At 44.5% G+C, this 15,300-nt stretch overlaps 1 protein-coding gene across 1 annotated transcript in view; it reads left to right on the top strand.

Annotated features, from left to right (window-relative positions):
* Positions 1-9,534, top strand: part of HEPACAM (hepatic and glial cell adhesion molecule) — a 29,033-nt gene extending 19,499 nt beyond the window's left edge. The window contains exons 4-7 of the mRNA XM_056860615.1: positions 298-391; positions 1,455-1,528; positions 2,225-2,295; positions 9,223-9,534. Of these exons, the coding sequence (XP_056716593.1) occupies positions 298-391; positions 1,455-1,528; positions 2,225-2,295; positions 9,223-9,534 (551 nt within the window). The remainder of the gene's footprint in view (positions 1-297; positions 392-1,454; positions 1,529-2,224; positions 2,296-9,222) is intronic.
* The last annotated feature ends 5,766 nt before the right edge of the window (positions 9,535-15,300 follow it).

The raw sequence follows: 15,300 nt of genomic DNA, 5'->3' as shown, positions 1-15,300 counted from the left end.
AGTGTGGTCTGGTGGAAGCAGAGGGTGCTGTTTGGCAGGTCAAGGGGAGAACCTGCCTGTATTTTGTGGCTAAGGGATGCAACTTGATGGATACTGTGGCAGACCTATATCAAATACTCTCATTAAGCCAAGGAGAAAACAACCCTGGTCCTCAGTTCTTACTCCTTAGCCTGAAATCTCCTCCTGGAATTCCTGAGAAGGAGGCTAAAATATCAGGCCCCAAGATCAAGTATTGCTTGTGTGAACCCTACTAATTTGTGGCTTGAACTTCTAACACCTCTTTTTGTCTTTCTGTAGGAAGGAGCTCTCTTTATATAATCCTCTCCACAGGGGGGATTTTTCTTCTAGTTACGTTAGTGACCGTCTGTGCCTGCTGGAAACCATCCAAGAAGTATGAACTTAAACTATATATATATATGTTTACGTGTTTTGTATAAAACGTGTCGTAGAGAAGCAACTCACCTTCAATAAACAATGCTCGTTTGTTTGTTGTGCATGCTCAAGTTGGCCAAGATCCCCCCCAGAGTAGCTGCCCCAAATGATCATCCAGGAAGAGTGTCCCAAAATTCCGTGCGAGGTCACAGAGGGGCACTAATGTCTTTAGCACCATCGCAAGAGGCTGTGAGGTGCAAGGTTTGCCAAGAGGACTGGTGGAGGATTAGAGGGAACAAAATTCCAGCAGGTTCTAGAGTCAGGCAAGTCATGTTAAATTGTGAAACTCCCTGCTCTAGGATGTGGTGATGGGTGCCAACTTGGAAGGCTTTAAGAGGGGAGTGGACATGTTCATGGAGAAGGCTATTCATGGCTGCTAGTAAAAATGGATACTAGTCATGATGCATACCTGTTCTCTCCAGGATCAGAGGAGCATGCCTATTATATTAGGGGCTTTGGAACATGGGCAGGATGCTGCTGCTGCTGCAGGTGTCTTGTTTGGGGGCTTCCTAGAGGCACCTGGTTGGCCACTGTGTGAACAGACTGCTGGACTTGATGGACCTTGGTCTGATCCAGCATGGCCTTACTTATGTTCTTATGTGATTTACCTTCACAAAATGGGTGTGAATGGTGTGAGCAGGGGGCAGAGGGACTCTTTGTCTGGGGAATCCCTTTCCCCTTGGATGCTTTTCCAGCTAAAAATTTGCTCCCTCACCAAGCTGTTTTTCCCCTGTGTAGAGAAAGGATATGGATCCCATATGGCTGGCCTTTATGTCCAAGTCGATGCCTGAAGAAAATGGATTCTGTGCACAATTCACCATGCGATGAAGCAATTGTGTGATAATTTCAGTAATCCCACATTTGCCACATTCCCATTCAACTCAATTGGGAAAGCTTTCTAGTGAGGATAAAATGTGGGATTGAGTTGCAAGCTGCACATTTCAAGTGCATCGGTTCTTATCATTGGGCAGCATCTCAGTGGAGGATGTTGAGGCTTTTGGTGTTTTTCCCCCCCACCCCAGGAACAAACGCAAACTGGAGAAGCAAAGTTCCTCTGAATATGTGGATCAGAATGATGAGCATTTAAAACATGAAGGTAAACAAATATCCCCTGAATGTCTTCTATAGGAACTATTCCTAGGTGATGTGGTGAACCTGGTTTCCTTTCTCAACTATAGCCATTTACACCCTAATCACATGCGTATTGTAAAGTAAAGGAAGGTTGATATGTGACTGTCAATCAGGGTTTGTCCATGGCTATCAATCTATTCAGAAACTCAGTATGAGTACATTGAGAACTGCCTTTCTCTTTTTCTCATGTGCAACACAAACCCCTGGAGAAGGGCTGCCAAGTGGCATGTGTGAATTTGGCCCAAGGCTACATCAAGTCAGCATGTCCCCCCCACCACCACCTTTCAGTGATTGTGACTCTGCAGAACATGGGAAAGGGAGTAGATTTGCCAAACTGAAATTGATTTGGTGTTCCACTTGCTGATTTTAAGTATGCTATATGCATCGATCCTGGGAGTGGATTTGGAGTAATGGCAGATCAGTGTTGGCATCAATGTGACTCATGGGTGTCAGGCCAGAGTTTTGGTGGCTGCCTCAAGAAGTGAGTTTTTGGATGTCTTAAGCCAGTAGATTTTCAGTGCAATCCTATAAGGAATTATTTCTAGTGAAGCTCTGCTCTGTTTGTTTGGGATTTGAAGGCAGTGGAGGTCATTCAGTTTTTCCCCCCAATTTCAGTTTAAACAAAAAACTAACACCCATTTCTGTTGTCTTTCGAATGCAGTTGAGATTGTTCCCCGAAGTGGAGAACACGAGCGGAAGAATCCAGTGGCTTTGTACATCTTGAAGGACAAAGTAAGTTTCAAGTATTGTGCTTTGGGGCTTCTTAGGGCTCACTTGCTAGTAATCAAACACCGTTTCGATAAAATGGTGCAGGGAACATGTGTTCAGCTCAGATCTCATATTTTTTTGCAAAGTTTGGCACTCTAGTCCTGTTGACTGGCTGAAGCTGCCAGAGCGACTCACGCCGCTGGATTTTATGCCTGAAGATGGGGAAACGCATACTTACTTGAGGGTCCTTTTTAAACAAATGACTGTTAAAGTAGCTTTTGCCACTCATAAACTGTCTCCTTGAAAACTGAAAAGGCTGTTAAGTGGAGTTTCGACTTCATAGGAATCCAGTTTTTTAATCAGTCAGGGACCACATGGAAATAGGATTTCCCTTTTCAACTCATCTTTCATGCATTTTCTTGTACCACTTTGGCGGGAGTGGGGGGAAACCCCTGTATTCTGTAGCTCTGTATACTTTCTGGACCAGGCAAGTGAGGCAGGGTAACACTTTCTGCACTAGCAATCTTTGCAGAAAGGGAAACGGCAGCAACAGAGAGGTGGCATGAATTTGCATGGCTAACAGTGACAGTTGCCTCTGGAAATGACCTAAGCCAATGGCTGGCACCACTGGTGAATTCCCTGGAACCCCGACATGTAGCCAAAAATGATAGGTATGCAAAGTTTCCTCCTCTCTGCTTCGCTGTGCCAGAGTGGTGCACTAGCCCCAGGACTGGAATGGTGGAGATCCATGTATGTTTCCACCCAAGCATGTCTAGACTGGTAGTTCTGTTTTTTTAAAAACACACACAGAGACAAGGAGAGTGAAATTCTGCTGCCTCCTATTCCCTTGCAGCATGCAGTTTCTTATTTATTTATTTATTTATTTATTATTCCATTCCATTTATTTACTAGCTCCTTTGACCAAAGGTCTTGAGCTTAACCATAACAATAATACATAATACAACAACACATAATCAATTTACAACACCCAACGTATACTTAAGGTTTATTTATTATTCAATAAATCAATTAATTCCATTTCTACCTTGCCCTTCCCAGCCAAAGGCTGGGCTCAGAGAAGCTCACAAAAATCCTATAGAAAAAAACAGAATAAAAACATCTAAAACAGCCAGTTAAAGCCTGCCCTGTAAAATCTACTACAGCCTTTTCCTTCCAGCCAGTCTCATTTCCAGCCTAGGAACTAGACTGGGGCCTTTTATGCGTGGCTGTTTCCCTTGCGGTCACCCCTCCGATGACTTTGGGTCTTTGTTTTGATTATGCATGCCGTTTCCGACTGTCACAGTTTGCCTCACTCTCCCTCTGTGTTTCCCTGTGTTTTGCCCTCATTTTCAGAGACCTGTTCTATCTCAAATTTGAAGATGCAGGCAAAACACAGGGAAATGCAGGGGGAGAGCGGGGTGACCTCTGATGGAAGTTGGTTTCAGGTAGCTGGCTGACTTAGCCTTCCATCCTGCCGAGGTCGGTAAAATGAGTACCCGGCTTGCTGGGGGTAAAGTGTAGACAACTGGGGAAGGCAATGGCAAACCATCCCGTAAACATAGTCTGCCTAGTAAAGATGTTGAATTGATGATTGAATTTTTTTAAAAAAAATCCTTACATCTCCCCCCACCCCTTCCCATTGTTGGGAAATGTTGGCGATAACCGGAAGACAATCAAAATGAAACAGAAGTTCGGTGTCACCTTAAAGACTAATGAAATTTGTTCTGGCATAAGCTTTCATGAGTCAGAACTCACATCATCAGAGGCATTCACAACAGAAAGATACAGGGTGGAGGGGAGAGGCCAGTTTAAAATAAAGATCTAATAAAAAGAGTAATCAGTTCTTTCAATATTTAGTTGACTGTCGGGTGGGAAACCATGGGCTCAGAAATCTGGATGTTGGAAAATAAAGCTGAAGCCAGGAGAGAAGCATTTGGGTCCTTGTTATGAGAAAGTATTTTATGGGACAGATTCCTTTCAATAGCTCCTATATTTTCCTCTATTGTTGCATCTTATTGGGGGGGGAATCAATCATACACCCCAGAGTTTTCTTTGCTTCTGAACTACATACCTCTCGCTAGAGAGAAATACCTATTTCTGTTTGAACTCAAACCTCTTAATTATGAGGAGTGGGATTCCCATTTAACAGATGGTTTCCTCTGCTGTGACTCATGAGTGACATCTGCTGCTAGAAATGTGCTTAGCAGCCCACTGTGCTGAACGTGGATCTGTGTGTGCATAGAGTGCTGTCAAGTTGCAGCCAACTTATGTTGACCCCATAAAGATTTCAAGTTGAGACACTCAGAGGTGGTTTTCCATTGCCTTCCCCTGCAGAGTGACCCTGGTATTCCTTGGTGGTCTCCCATCCAGTTACTAACCAGGGACAACCCTGCTTAGCAGCTGAGATCTGACGACATCAGGCTAGCCTGGGCCATCCAGGAACACAGACTTACAATTCCTATTTATGGACCCTGCAAGTTCCGATTCCCCAGCTGTAAAATGGGTGTGATAGTAAATTACTATGCCAGATAGCTGTGATGGCAAGCATGCATTTTATGTATATATTTACATAACAAAACATACTTATAAACAAATTAAAGGCTATTTCCTGTTTTAGTAGGAATGGCCTTTTAGAGGGGAGACGGGAGGGATGTGTGCCTCACACCCCTCCAAAATGCTGTAAGGGGCTTCATCAGGCCAAGGCCCCCTTTTCCTTTTTTGTTCTACAGCTGATGCTCAACTGCTGTCAGCATTCAGTTGCTCCTTAAGGGTAGTTGACAGTGCAAAGTTCTAATGAGACCATTTTTCAGGGAGAGGTTTGTGTAGATGTTCATTTTCTTTTTAAATTTACAGGGTAGATATTTGTCTTCATAGCTGGGGATTCCCCTTCTGGATGCACACCTTAACGTGGTGAGGGGGTTTGTGTGTGTCAGGGAAGCTGAGAGCAATACCATAAGGGGTCTAGACTCCTAGCAGAGTCACTCAAGACGGAATGGTCACAGCGGAGACACCAGACGAAGAAGCATCCACCCCCTTAAGGGATTAATGGCCACATCCGCAGAAGAGAACAGGCAGTTCCAATGGGGATGGGGGCAGAGGAATCCCTGAAGGTTAGCTGCTGGGCAGCAGCAGTAGTGGAAGATGACACCAGCGGGGGATCTTTCGTAGACAACGGAAGTGCCACTACAGCTAACCCTGGTTAGTACTGCGCAGAAGAAGGCACTGGTACACCACTTCTGACACACCTTTACCTTGAAAACCCTATGATGAGACAATCCAAAATGAAAAAAGATATAGTGCTGGAAGATGGGACCCCCATCTTGGGATGGCACTCAATCTGCTACTGGGGTAAAGCAGAGGACAAATACGAGTAGCGCTGTTCTTATTGATGCAATTGGACTAAAGCCGAAAGGACGTTCAGTGGTTGACATGAATAGATGCAAAAGGAAAGTCTGAAGCTGTTCAACGTATATAATAGGAACATGGAATGTGAGAAGCATGAATCAGGGTAAGCTTGAAATTGTTAAACAAGAAATGGAACGTATGGACATTTCAGTCCTGGGAGTAAGTGAATTAAAGTGGACTGGATTAGGACATTTTCAATCAGAAAATTACAATGTGTTTTATTCAGGGAATGGCAAAAAGAGAAAAAACGGAGTTGCTTTAATAGTGAGACAAGATATAGCAAAGGCAGTCAGGAGCTATAATGCAAAGTCTGACCGAATAATATCAATCAGACTTCAGGGAAAGCCTATCAACATAAGCATCATTCAAGTTTATGCCCCAACTACAGATGCTGATGAGGAAGAAGTTGAAAGTTTTTATGCCAGTGTTCAGGAAGAAATTGATCACACACCTAAACAAGATATGCTGATAATCATAGGTGATTGGAACGCAAAAGTAGGAAACAAAGCAGAATCAAATGTTGGCAGATTTGGGCTAGGAGCTCAGAATGAAGCAGGAGAATGCCTCGTAGAATTCTGTGAAGATAACCATCTGTTCATTGCAAACACATGTTTCAGGCAACCAAATAGACGATTGTATACATGGACATCACCAGACGGCCAGTATAGAAAGCAAATAGATTATATAATTGGAAGCAGAAGATGAAGAAGCTCTATTCTCTCAGCCAAAACAAGACCAGGAGCTGACTGCGGTACAGATCATGAATTGTTAATATCGAAAATCAAGATAAAGCTTAAGAAAAACACCAAAACATTAATAGCACCAAAATACAATCTAAGCAATATTCTGGAAGAGTTTAAAGACCATGTAAGGAACAGATTTGCATTATTGAGTTCAAGTGAATGTAAACCTGAAGAACTATGGGTGGAAACTAGAGATATTATCAAGGAAGAATGTGCAAAGACTATTCCTGTAGCCACAAGAAAAGAAAAACCTCGATGGATGTCTGAGGAAACTCTTAAAATTGCCAGAGATAGACGAGAAGCAAAAGTAGAAGGTGACAGAAATAGAATCAAAATTCTAAGTACAACGTTCCAGCAACTCGCACGTAGAGACAAAGAGACCGATTATAATAACCAGTGTAAAGAAATAGAAGAGAACAACAAAAAAGGAAGAACAAGAGATCTGTTCCACAAGATCCAAGAAATCAAAGGGAAATTTAAAGCACGGTTAGGCATGCTGAAAGATCAGCATGGAAATACATTAACTGAACAGGACAAAATAAAGAAAAGGTGGGAACAATACACTGAAGAACTATACAGAAGAGATGAAAGGATAATGGATTCTTTCCAAGAAGAATCTTTTGAAGAAGAACCTACAGTTTTAGAAAGTGAAGTGAAAGCTGCATTGAGAGCAACCGGGAGAAACAAATCACCAGGAGCAGACGGGATATCAATAGAGCTATTCCAAGCCACAGAAACGGAGTCCATCAAAATCTTGACAAGAATATGCCAACAGATATGGAAAACAAAACAATGGGCCACAGACTGGAAACGAACCATTTACATTCCAATTCCCAAGAAAGGAGACATCAAAGATTGCAGCAACTATCGGACCATTGCATTAATTGCTCATGCAAGTAAAGTGATGCTCAAAATCTTACAGCAAAGGCTGTTACCATATATGGAACTAGGAACGCCTGATGTTCAAGCTGGTTTCAAAAAAGGAAGAGGCACTAGAGATCATATTGCAAATATACGCTGGTTACTGGAGTATACGAGAAAATTTCAGAAGAAAATCAGCTTGTGTTTCATAGATTACAGCGAAGCTTTTGACTGTGTGGATCATGAAAAGCTATGGCTGGTTTTAAAGGAAATGGGTGTGCCACTACATCTGATCGTTTTGATGCGCAACCTGTACTCTGGACAAGAGGCCACAGTTAGAACAGAATATGGAGAAACGGAATGGTTTCCAATTGGCAAAGGTATCAGACAAGGATGTATTTTATCTCCCTATCTCTTCAGATATGCAGAACATATAATTAGGAAAGCTGGATTAGATTATGATGAAGGTGGAGTGAAAATTGGAGGGAGGAACATTAATAATTTGAGATATGCTGATGACACTACATTATTGGCAGAAAATAGTGAAGATTTGAAACGACTACTGCTGAAAGTTAAAAGAGAAAGTGCCAAAGCAGGACTACAGCTGAACATCAAGAAAACAAAAGTAATGACTACAGGAGAATTACACAACTTTAAGGTTGACAATGAGGAAATTGAAATTGTTCAAGACTTTCTATTCCTTGGCTCCACCATCAACCAAAAGGGAGACTGCAGCCAAGAAATCAGAAGGAGATTGAGACTAGGAAGGGCAGCCATGAAGGAGCTAGAAAATATTTTGAAGTGTAAGGATGTGTCACTGGCCACCAAGACTAGATTAATTCATGCCATCGTATTCCCTATTACTATGTATGGGTGTGAAAGCTGGACAGTGAAGAAAGCTGATAGGTAGAAAATAGATTCCTTTGAAATGTGGTGTTGGAGGAGAGTATTACGGATTCCGTGGACTGCCAAAAAAACAAATCAGTGGGTTATAGATCAAATCAAGCCTGAGCTGATCCTAGAAGCTACAATGACTAAACTGAGGCTATTGTATTTTGGTGACATCATGAGACGACAACAGTCACTGGAAAAGACAGTCATGCTAGGAAAAGCTGAGGGCAGCAGGAAAAGAGGAAGACCCAACAAGAGATGGATTGACTCAACAAAGGAAGCCACAGCCTTCAATTTGCAAGATCTGAGCAAGGCTGTCAAAGATAGGGCATTTTGGAGGACTTTCATTCATAGGGTCGCCATGAGTCAGAAGCGACTTGACGGCACTTAACACACACACATGCAAAAAAGACCCTCCTGATTTGCTGCCTTGGTGAAAGTGTTTGTTATATTTACGTGGGAGAAACTCTCAGGAAAATGCTCTGGCTTTCCCCTGCCCAATGTAGTGGGGCTTTTAATATAATACTATGCCACTAAAAAAATTTAACTAGCAATTAGGGTTGCCAGGTCCCTCTTCGCCACCGGCTGGAGGTTTTTGGGGCGGAGCCTGAGGAGGGCGGGGTTTGGAGAGAGGAGGGACTTCAATGCCATAGAGTCCAATTGCCAAAGCGGCCATTTTCTCCAGGTGAACCGATCTCTATCAGCTGGAGATCAGTTGTAATAGGACCTTCTGCAAACAATGCAGATGCTCTGCCACTGAGCCAAGGCTCTTCCCTACGTGCATTGAAAAAGTAAGGGGACATTAGTCTTCATCCCAATTACTGTGCATCAAATGGGTTGGTTTGGGTTGTTGGTAACTACTCTGTGTTACATCCAGTGAAGGAGAATTGTAGTATGGCAGCCTTACTGTGACATGAAGCGCTGGAGAACTGGGAAGTTGTGGGAATACCTGGAATTCCAAGTGCTTGACTGGACAGAAGGCAGTGTATTTCACCTACATTTTGCAGCCATGTCCCGATTGTGATCTCCTGTTTTTCCCCCCTTCCCAAAGGAATCTCCAGAAGCAGAAGAGGAATCCCTTCCTGATTCCAGAAATGCCGTTGAACCAGCACCACCCAGTTACTCCAGCTCCCCACCTCCTCCTGGAAGATCACCCGGACCGCCCGTTCGGTCCGCTCGCAGATACCATCGCTCCCCAGTCCGCTCCCCAACCACCTCCAGCACGCACATATCGCCTACCCGATCCCCCACCCCATCAGGACGCACCCCAAACACCACGCGCTTGGTGCGGACTGCTGGAGTTCATATCATCCGAGAGCAGCAAGGCGAAGCCAGCCCGGTGGAAATCAACGCTTGTGGGTAGCCGGTGGTTTGTGTGCGGCGAAGAAGCCTCTCTCTTCCTGCGAATGTTTTGGGGAAGGGAGATAGCAGCAACGAGTTTGCACTGGGCATGTGTAGCGAATGCATGTTTCCTCTAAAGGGAAAGTGCCTGGATTCTGCTTGTAGAAAAAAAGTGAATCACCGTGTACCACTGGCTGGATGGACCCGCTTTAAAAAATGTTTACAGTAGGTTCGGCGATCCTGCTTCAATATGTTTTTTTTTTAAAGCCACTAACTTGCTATCTGTAACACCTAAGGAGCTGCACCACACAGGTGTGACTAAAGCTTTAGCTTTTGGGGGCGCCCAACTAATTGCCTTAAAAGTCTGGTGTTTCTATCCAAGCGCTTTGGAATTTTTTTGTGCGTTAGCAAAGTGTGGGAGAATGTATTCACTGGGAATGTATCCATCGTTCATGTGTCTCGAATGATATCAGTGTTGTCAAGGATGCCCTGATATCCACAGAATTATTTTGGAGTAAAGTTAAGCTGACTCATTGGAAGGGAAGGCGGCGTGGTATAGCCCAATCTCATCAAATCTGGGAAGCTGAGCAGGGTCGGTACTTGAATTGGGAGACCACCAAGGAAGGCTCTGCAGAGGAAGGCCATGGCAAACCACCTCTGCTTCTCACTTGCTTTGAAAGCCCCTTGCTGGGATCACCATAAGTCAGATGTGACTTGATCTCATTTATGTTTGTACATAAGGTTACTTATTAGGCTTCCAGCGACCCCAGATTTTACTGCATGCTCCTGTTCTTTAGGAGCTGTCAGCAGCCGTTACTGATCCTTGAAGCTGTAACAAGCTTCTTGTTTCAAGATATGATTGTTAAGAAAACATATCCCATTTCAGACATTCATGATCCACATCTAGTTTTTCTTGACACAGACACGAACTCCTATGAAATCACAATAATTCTACAAAGGACTCCCAGACAGAGGTACCACTCTCCTGATGGCATAACAGCCACTTTGACGTTGTTTGTTCTGGCTTAATTTTAAGTTGGACTTTCTGAAAGTGCAGTAACCCACATTGACCCGGGAATGAGCTAATATCCAGAAGTCTGAACATAGCAAGATCTGTTTGGCTGCATGTTTCTGTCTCCATGCTTGAACATGTGTGTACATACTTCTGTGGACTGAACAGGTTGCTGGAGAAAGTACGCTTTCACAAAGGTGCATGCCAGTTTCTGAGATGCAGGAGCTGAGGGTCTTCTCTGTGCATGCCAGGGGAGAGCTGTGCATCCATAAGGTTCCAGGTTCAATCCCTGGGGCCTCTCCTTTTTAAAAGGTTGTAGATAGGAGGGCTGGGAAAGGCCCTTGCCAGAACGTCCCTACTGGTCAGAGTTAGATGTACTAGGTCAGGGGTCAGCAAACTGCGGCTTGAGAGCCGCATGCGGCTCTTTGGCCCCTTGAGTGCGGCTCTCTGCTCTCGCACCCGCTCGCGCCGGCAGCAGGGCTTCAGAGCCAGCGCGCCTGAGAGAGTGAGAACGAGCATGAGAGAGCAGGCGAGCGGGCGCTCTGTCTCCCCCCCCCCCCCGCTGTGGAGAATGGCCGGGTCCCCCTTTCCCTTGCCCTTAATGGTTGGGAGGCTAAAGCCTCCCCTCCAGCCGCGCGATTGCTGGGAGGGCAGCTGGGCGGTTCCTGGCCCAGGCCCGCCCGCCTATCAGCTGTTGGGCAGGGCGGGCTTCCTTTGGTGGCGTGTCCCCGGCAGCGGCGCTGGGCCGCAGCGCCCCGTCTTCTGCGGCGCCGACTCGGTTCCCCCGTCATCTGGGCCTGCGGGTCCCTGTAAGCCGGGAAGAGGCACACTTTGGAGCCAGCGCAGGGGCTTGTCTGGTAAGTGGAGGGTGGCGGGAAAGCCCCGGGGCGCGGGGTGGGGCCCCCGGCCCGGGACACACGTAATGCTGAAGCTGGAGGGTGGGAGATTCAAAACTGATAAAAGGAAGTATTTCTTCACACAACGTGTGGTTAAATAGTGGGTCTCCCTGCCCCAGGAGGTGGTGATGGCTGCCAACTTGGAGGGCTTTAAGAGGGGAGTGGACCTGTTCATGGAGGAGAGGGCTATCCATGGCTACTAATCAAAATGGATACTAGTCATGATGCATGCCTATTCTCTCCAGGATCAGAGGAGCAGGCCTATTATATCAGGTGCTATGGAACGCAGGCAGGACAATGATGCTGCACTGGTCTTGCTGGTGGGCTTCCTGGAGGCACCTGGTTGGCCACTGTGGGAACAGACTGCTGGACTTGAAGGGCCTTGGTCTGATCCAGCACGGCCTTTCTTATGTTTTCATGTGTTTACTGCGTCTGGTAATCTAGAAGTTTGCTCACATTGTTCACATTAAGTGTTTGTCAGTCATTGACATGATTTAATTTTATGGATACCTTACTTACTTTTTTCCCTCCTCAGAGGCCATGTCTACCCACTGGCTTTCTTAGCAGTAGACCTGGACTCCGAGGAGGGGAAAAGGTCCCCCTTCAGAGGCCAGGTCCACCAATTGGCTTCTATGGGCCTCCGGAGGCCAGGTCTACTGCCAAGAAAGCCAATGGGTAGACCTGGCCTCCCAATGGGACTCAGCCGGAGGCCAGGTCTACCAATAGGCTTTTATGGCGGTAGACCAGGCCTCCAGACAAGGACTCCGGACGAAGAGGGGGAAATGGCAGGGACTTACAATTTAATTTTTATCAATAAATAAGATCATTATTAAGTATGATATCAAGTTTTATTCAGTGTACCTATAGTTTAATTAAGACTTAAAACTTTAATTAAAGTTTATTAAGTTAATAAACAGTGTACCTACTTATATAGTTTAAGTTTAAGAAATTTGGCTCTCAAAAGAAATCTCAATTGTTGTACTGTTGATATTTGGCTCTTTTGACTAATGAGTTTGCCGACCCCTGTACTAAGTTATTTATGTGGCTCCCTTTGGATGTCTGTAGCAAAAGACAAGGCATTGCTCTGCTCTAATGGGTTTGTGTTGTAAGCCAGGGAATCAATCTTGCGGATATTCAGTGGCTGGAAGAATGAACCACGCAGTCGTGTTTATCTTTTTCATCCCCTCCAGGCAGGAAGTACCAGGATGCAGACGTTGGCATGAAGGAAATGCCAAGTTTGATACGTGTTTTTTGGAGTTTGTCAAATGGATATAAGTTATATATTGCAATTAAATCTTAGTGAAGAAAGTGACGGTGAGACCTTTCTTTCTTTCCTTCTTTCTTTCTTTCTTTCTTTCTTTCTTTCTTTCTTTCTTTCTTTCTTTCTTTCTTTCTTTCTTTCTTTCTTTCTTTCTTTCTTTCTTTCTTTCTTTCTTTTTTTTTTGCAACTCATTGCTAAACTGGAAAGGTGTCTTGTGTGAAGAGGGTAAGATGGGGAGGGGGTCTCTTTGGCCCCGTCTTGGTCGTAGCTCTGATTTTACAATCATCGTTTGCTTATTTTGGGCAGCTTTATAGTGAGACGATAAAATGTGGGATTGTGTGACAAGCTTAACACATGAAGTATTATCATGTGACCCCTCTCTCACATCCTGACCTCTGTGTACATCTATCCTCAACATGTCAGTTCAGTCATGTGCAATGGCCACAGCATACATCACCTGCATTGACACTAATTCACGTATTCTTCAAGGTATACTGTATTCACATGCAAAGCGAGTTACCATGTGGGCCTGTGCGGTTTAAATGCAGATTACAGTGACTATTTGACCAGTGCTACAAAACTAAAGCACATACAACATGTGTTATCAAACTTATCAAAGTGTCTCTTCTAACTCTTCTTTTTCTCTGTAGTCCCAATATGCATACCCGTCAGCAGGCAAAAAGAGGGACATTTGTATATTTGGCATTTGTTTTTGTACCCCAAAGATAACCTGCCCCCCTCTTCTTCTCACTCTGCAACTGAAATGAAAGATTTCCCATGACCTTTTATGCATGGCTGTTTCCCTCGCATTTTCCCACTGTTTTCTGGGTGCTGGCTAAACAGCATCCGGAAAATGTGGGAAAATGCGTGGACAGAGCAAGGTGACTTCTGAAGGTTGGAAAATGAATGCATAATCAAAACAAAGCTCCGAAGTAGTTGGGGTGTGTGTGACTGTGAAGGAAACAGCCATGCATAAAAGACCCATGTCAGATGAAGCAACAAAGAGTTCCGTGGCATCTTTTTATTACAACGCAAGCTTTCATATGGCAGAGGGAGTCTACATTGACAGATGCATGACATGGTCATCTAAGTGGGTAGGCAGATCTCCCTTGTGTAAGAGAAAAAGGAGGAATTTTTTTAAATGTATTTTTTAACAAAGTGAGGCCAAGAAGACAACTAATCGCAAGATGTCATAGTCCTGCTATACACTGCATTGGTTCGGCCACACCTTTAGTACTGTGTACAGTTCTGGAGGCCTCACTTCAAAAAGGATGTGGACAGAATGGAGCTGGTGCAGAAGAGAGCGATGAGGATGATCAGGGGCCTGGAGACCAAGCCTTAAGAGGAAAGGCTGAGGGACTTGGGAATGTTTAGTCTGAAGAAGAGGAGGTTTGGGGCGGGGGGGACGTGATCATTCTCTTTAAGTATTTGAAAGGCTATCAATTAGAGGAGGGCAGGGAGTTGTTCCTGTTGGCAGCAGAGAATGGGACTTGTAATAATAGGTTTAAATTGCAGGTGGAAAGGGGCTGGATATTAGGATTTTTATTTATTTTTTACAGTAAGAGTCGCTCAGCAGTGGAATTGGCTGCCTAGGGAGGTGTTGAGCTCCCCCTCACTGACTGTCTTTAAGCAGCAGCTGGACAAGCACTTGTCAGGGATGCTCTAGGCTGATCCTGCATCAAGCAGGGGGTTGGACTAGATGACCTGTATGGCCCCTTCCAACAATATGATTCTATGATCTATACAAATCGCTTTGTAAAAATGACCTGGACATTTGTTCCACTGATAATAATGACATTTCTTCCCTGGCAGGAGAAAAACAAAAGGTATCCAAATGTGTCGTGGCATTAGCTTTCATGATGATGCATGTAACACAATGCAAGTGTTTTTCATAAGACTGGTTATCGTTTCAGACTGGACTTTTGACTCTTTAGCTGCTGGTCACCCTGAGTGCATTTGCTGTGCAGAATGTGCCTTTGAGGCGTGCCTCTCCTAGAAAGTATTAACCTACTGGAGGTCAAAGATATATCCTGGGCTCCTGTTTTATTTCCCCAACGTCAAACACCCTGAGAGAAAGAGCTGGAAATTGTGCAAGGAACCCAAGAATATAAAGTCGGTTTTTTTACACGTTGACAGCAGGTGGCAATGTTGCACAAGCAGAATCTGCAAGGCACTTGCTGTGAATTGATCTCATGGCTTCAGAACCAGCTAGTGATATATCAGAGCAAGAAAAAAAATATCCATGGAATACCCTTTATTAGAGCCAGCCAAAATGACACAAAACATTGTGCAAGCTTTGGAGCTCATGAGAACTCTTCATCAGGCTAGGCGTTAACAGAAATTTTAAAAATGGAGAGGATAAAAGCAGATTTTATGACCCTGTCTCACCACCCTCAAGGGTTAGATGCTGCCAGGCTCACAGCTGAATTGCTGTAGGTGTTAGATTTCAGTACTTTCCTTCTGGGAAGAAAACCACAAAAGGTCACCTCATGCGAAAGGATAGAGTTCAAGCAGGTCCAAATGTAGCTCAAAAATGTACAGCGCATACACAGCTCAGTATGTATTTTTCACTTCTCCAGTCTGCCAAGCCAGGAAGCGGTGATAAAAGATGTTAGAGGC

The sequence above is a fragment of the Euleptes europaea genome, chromosome 14 (assembly GCF_029931775.1).
Source record: "Euleptes europaea isolate rEulEur1 chromosome 14, rEulEur1.hap1, whole genome shotgun sequence".
Taxonomy (NCBI): Eukaryota; Metazoa; Chordata; class Lepidosauria; order Squamata; family Sphaerodactylidae; genus Euleptes; species Euleptes europaea.
The sequence above is the reverse complement of the archived record's forward strand: the minus strand, read 5'-3'. Positions and strand labels throughout refer to the sequence as shown.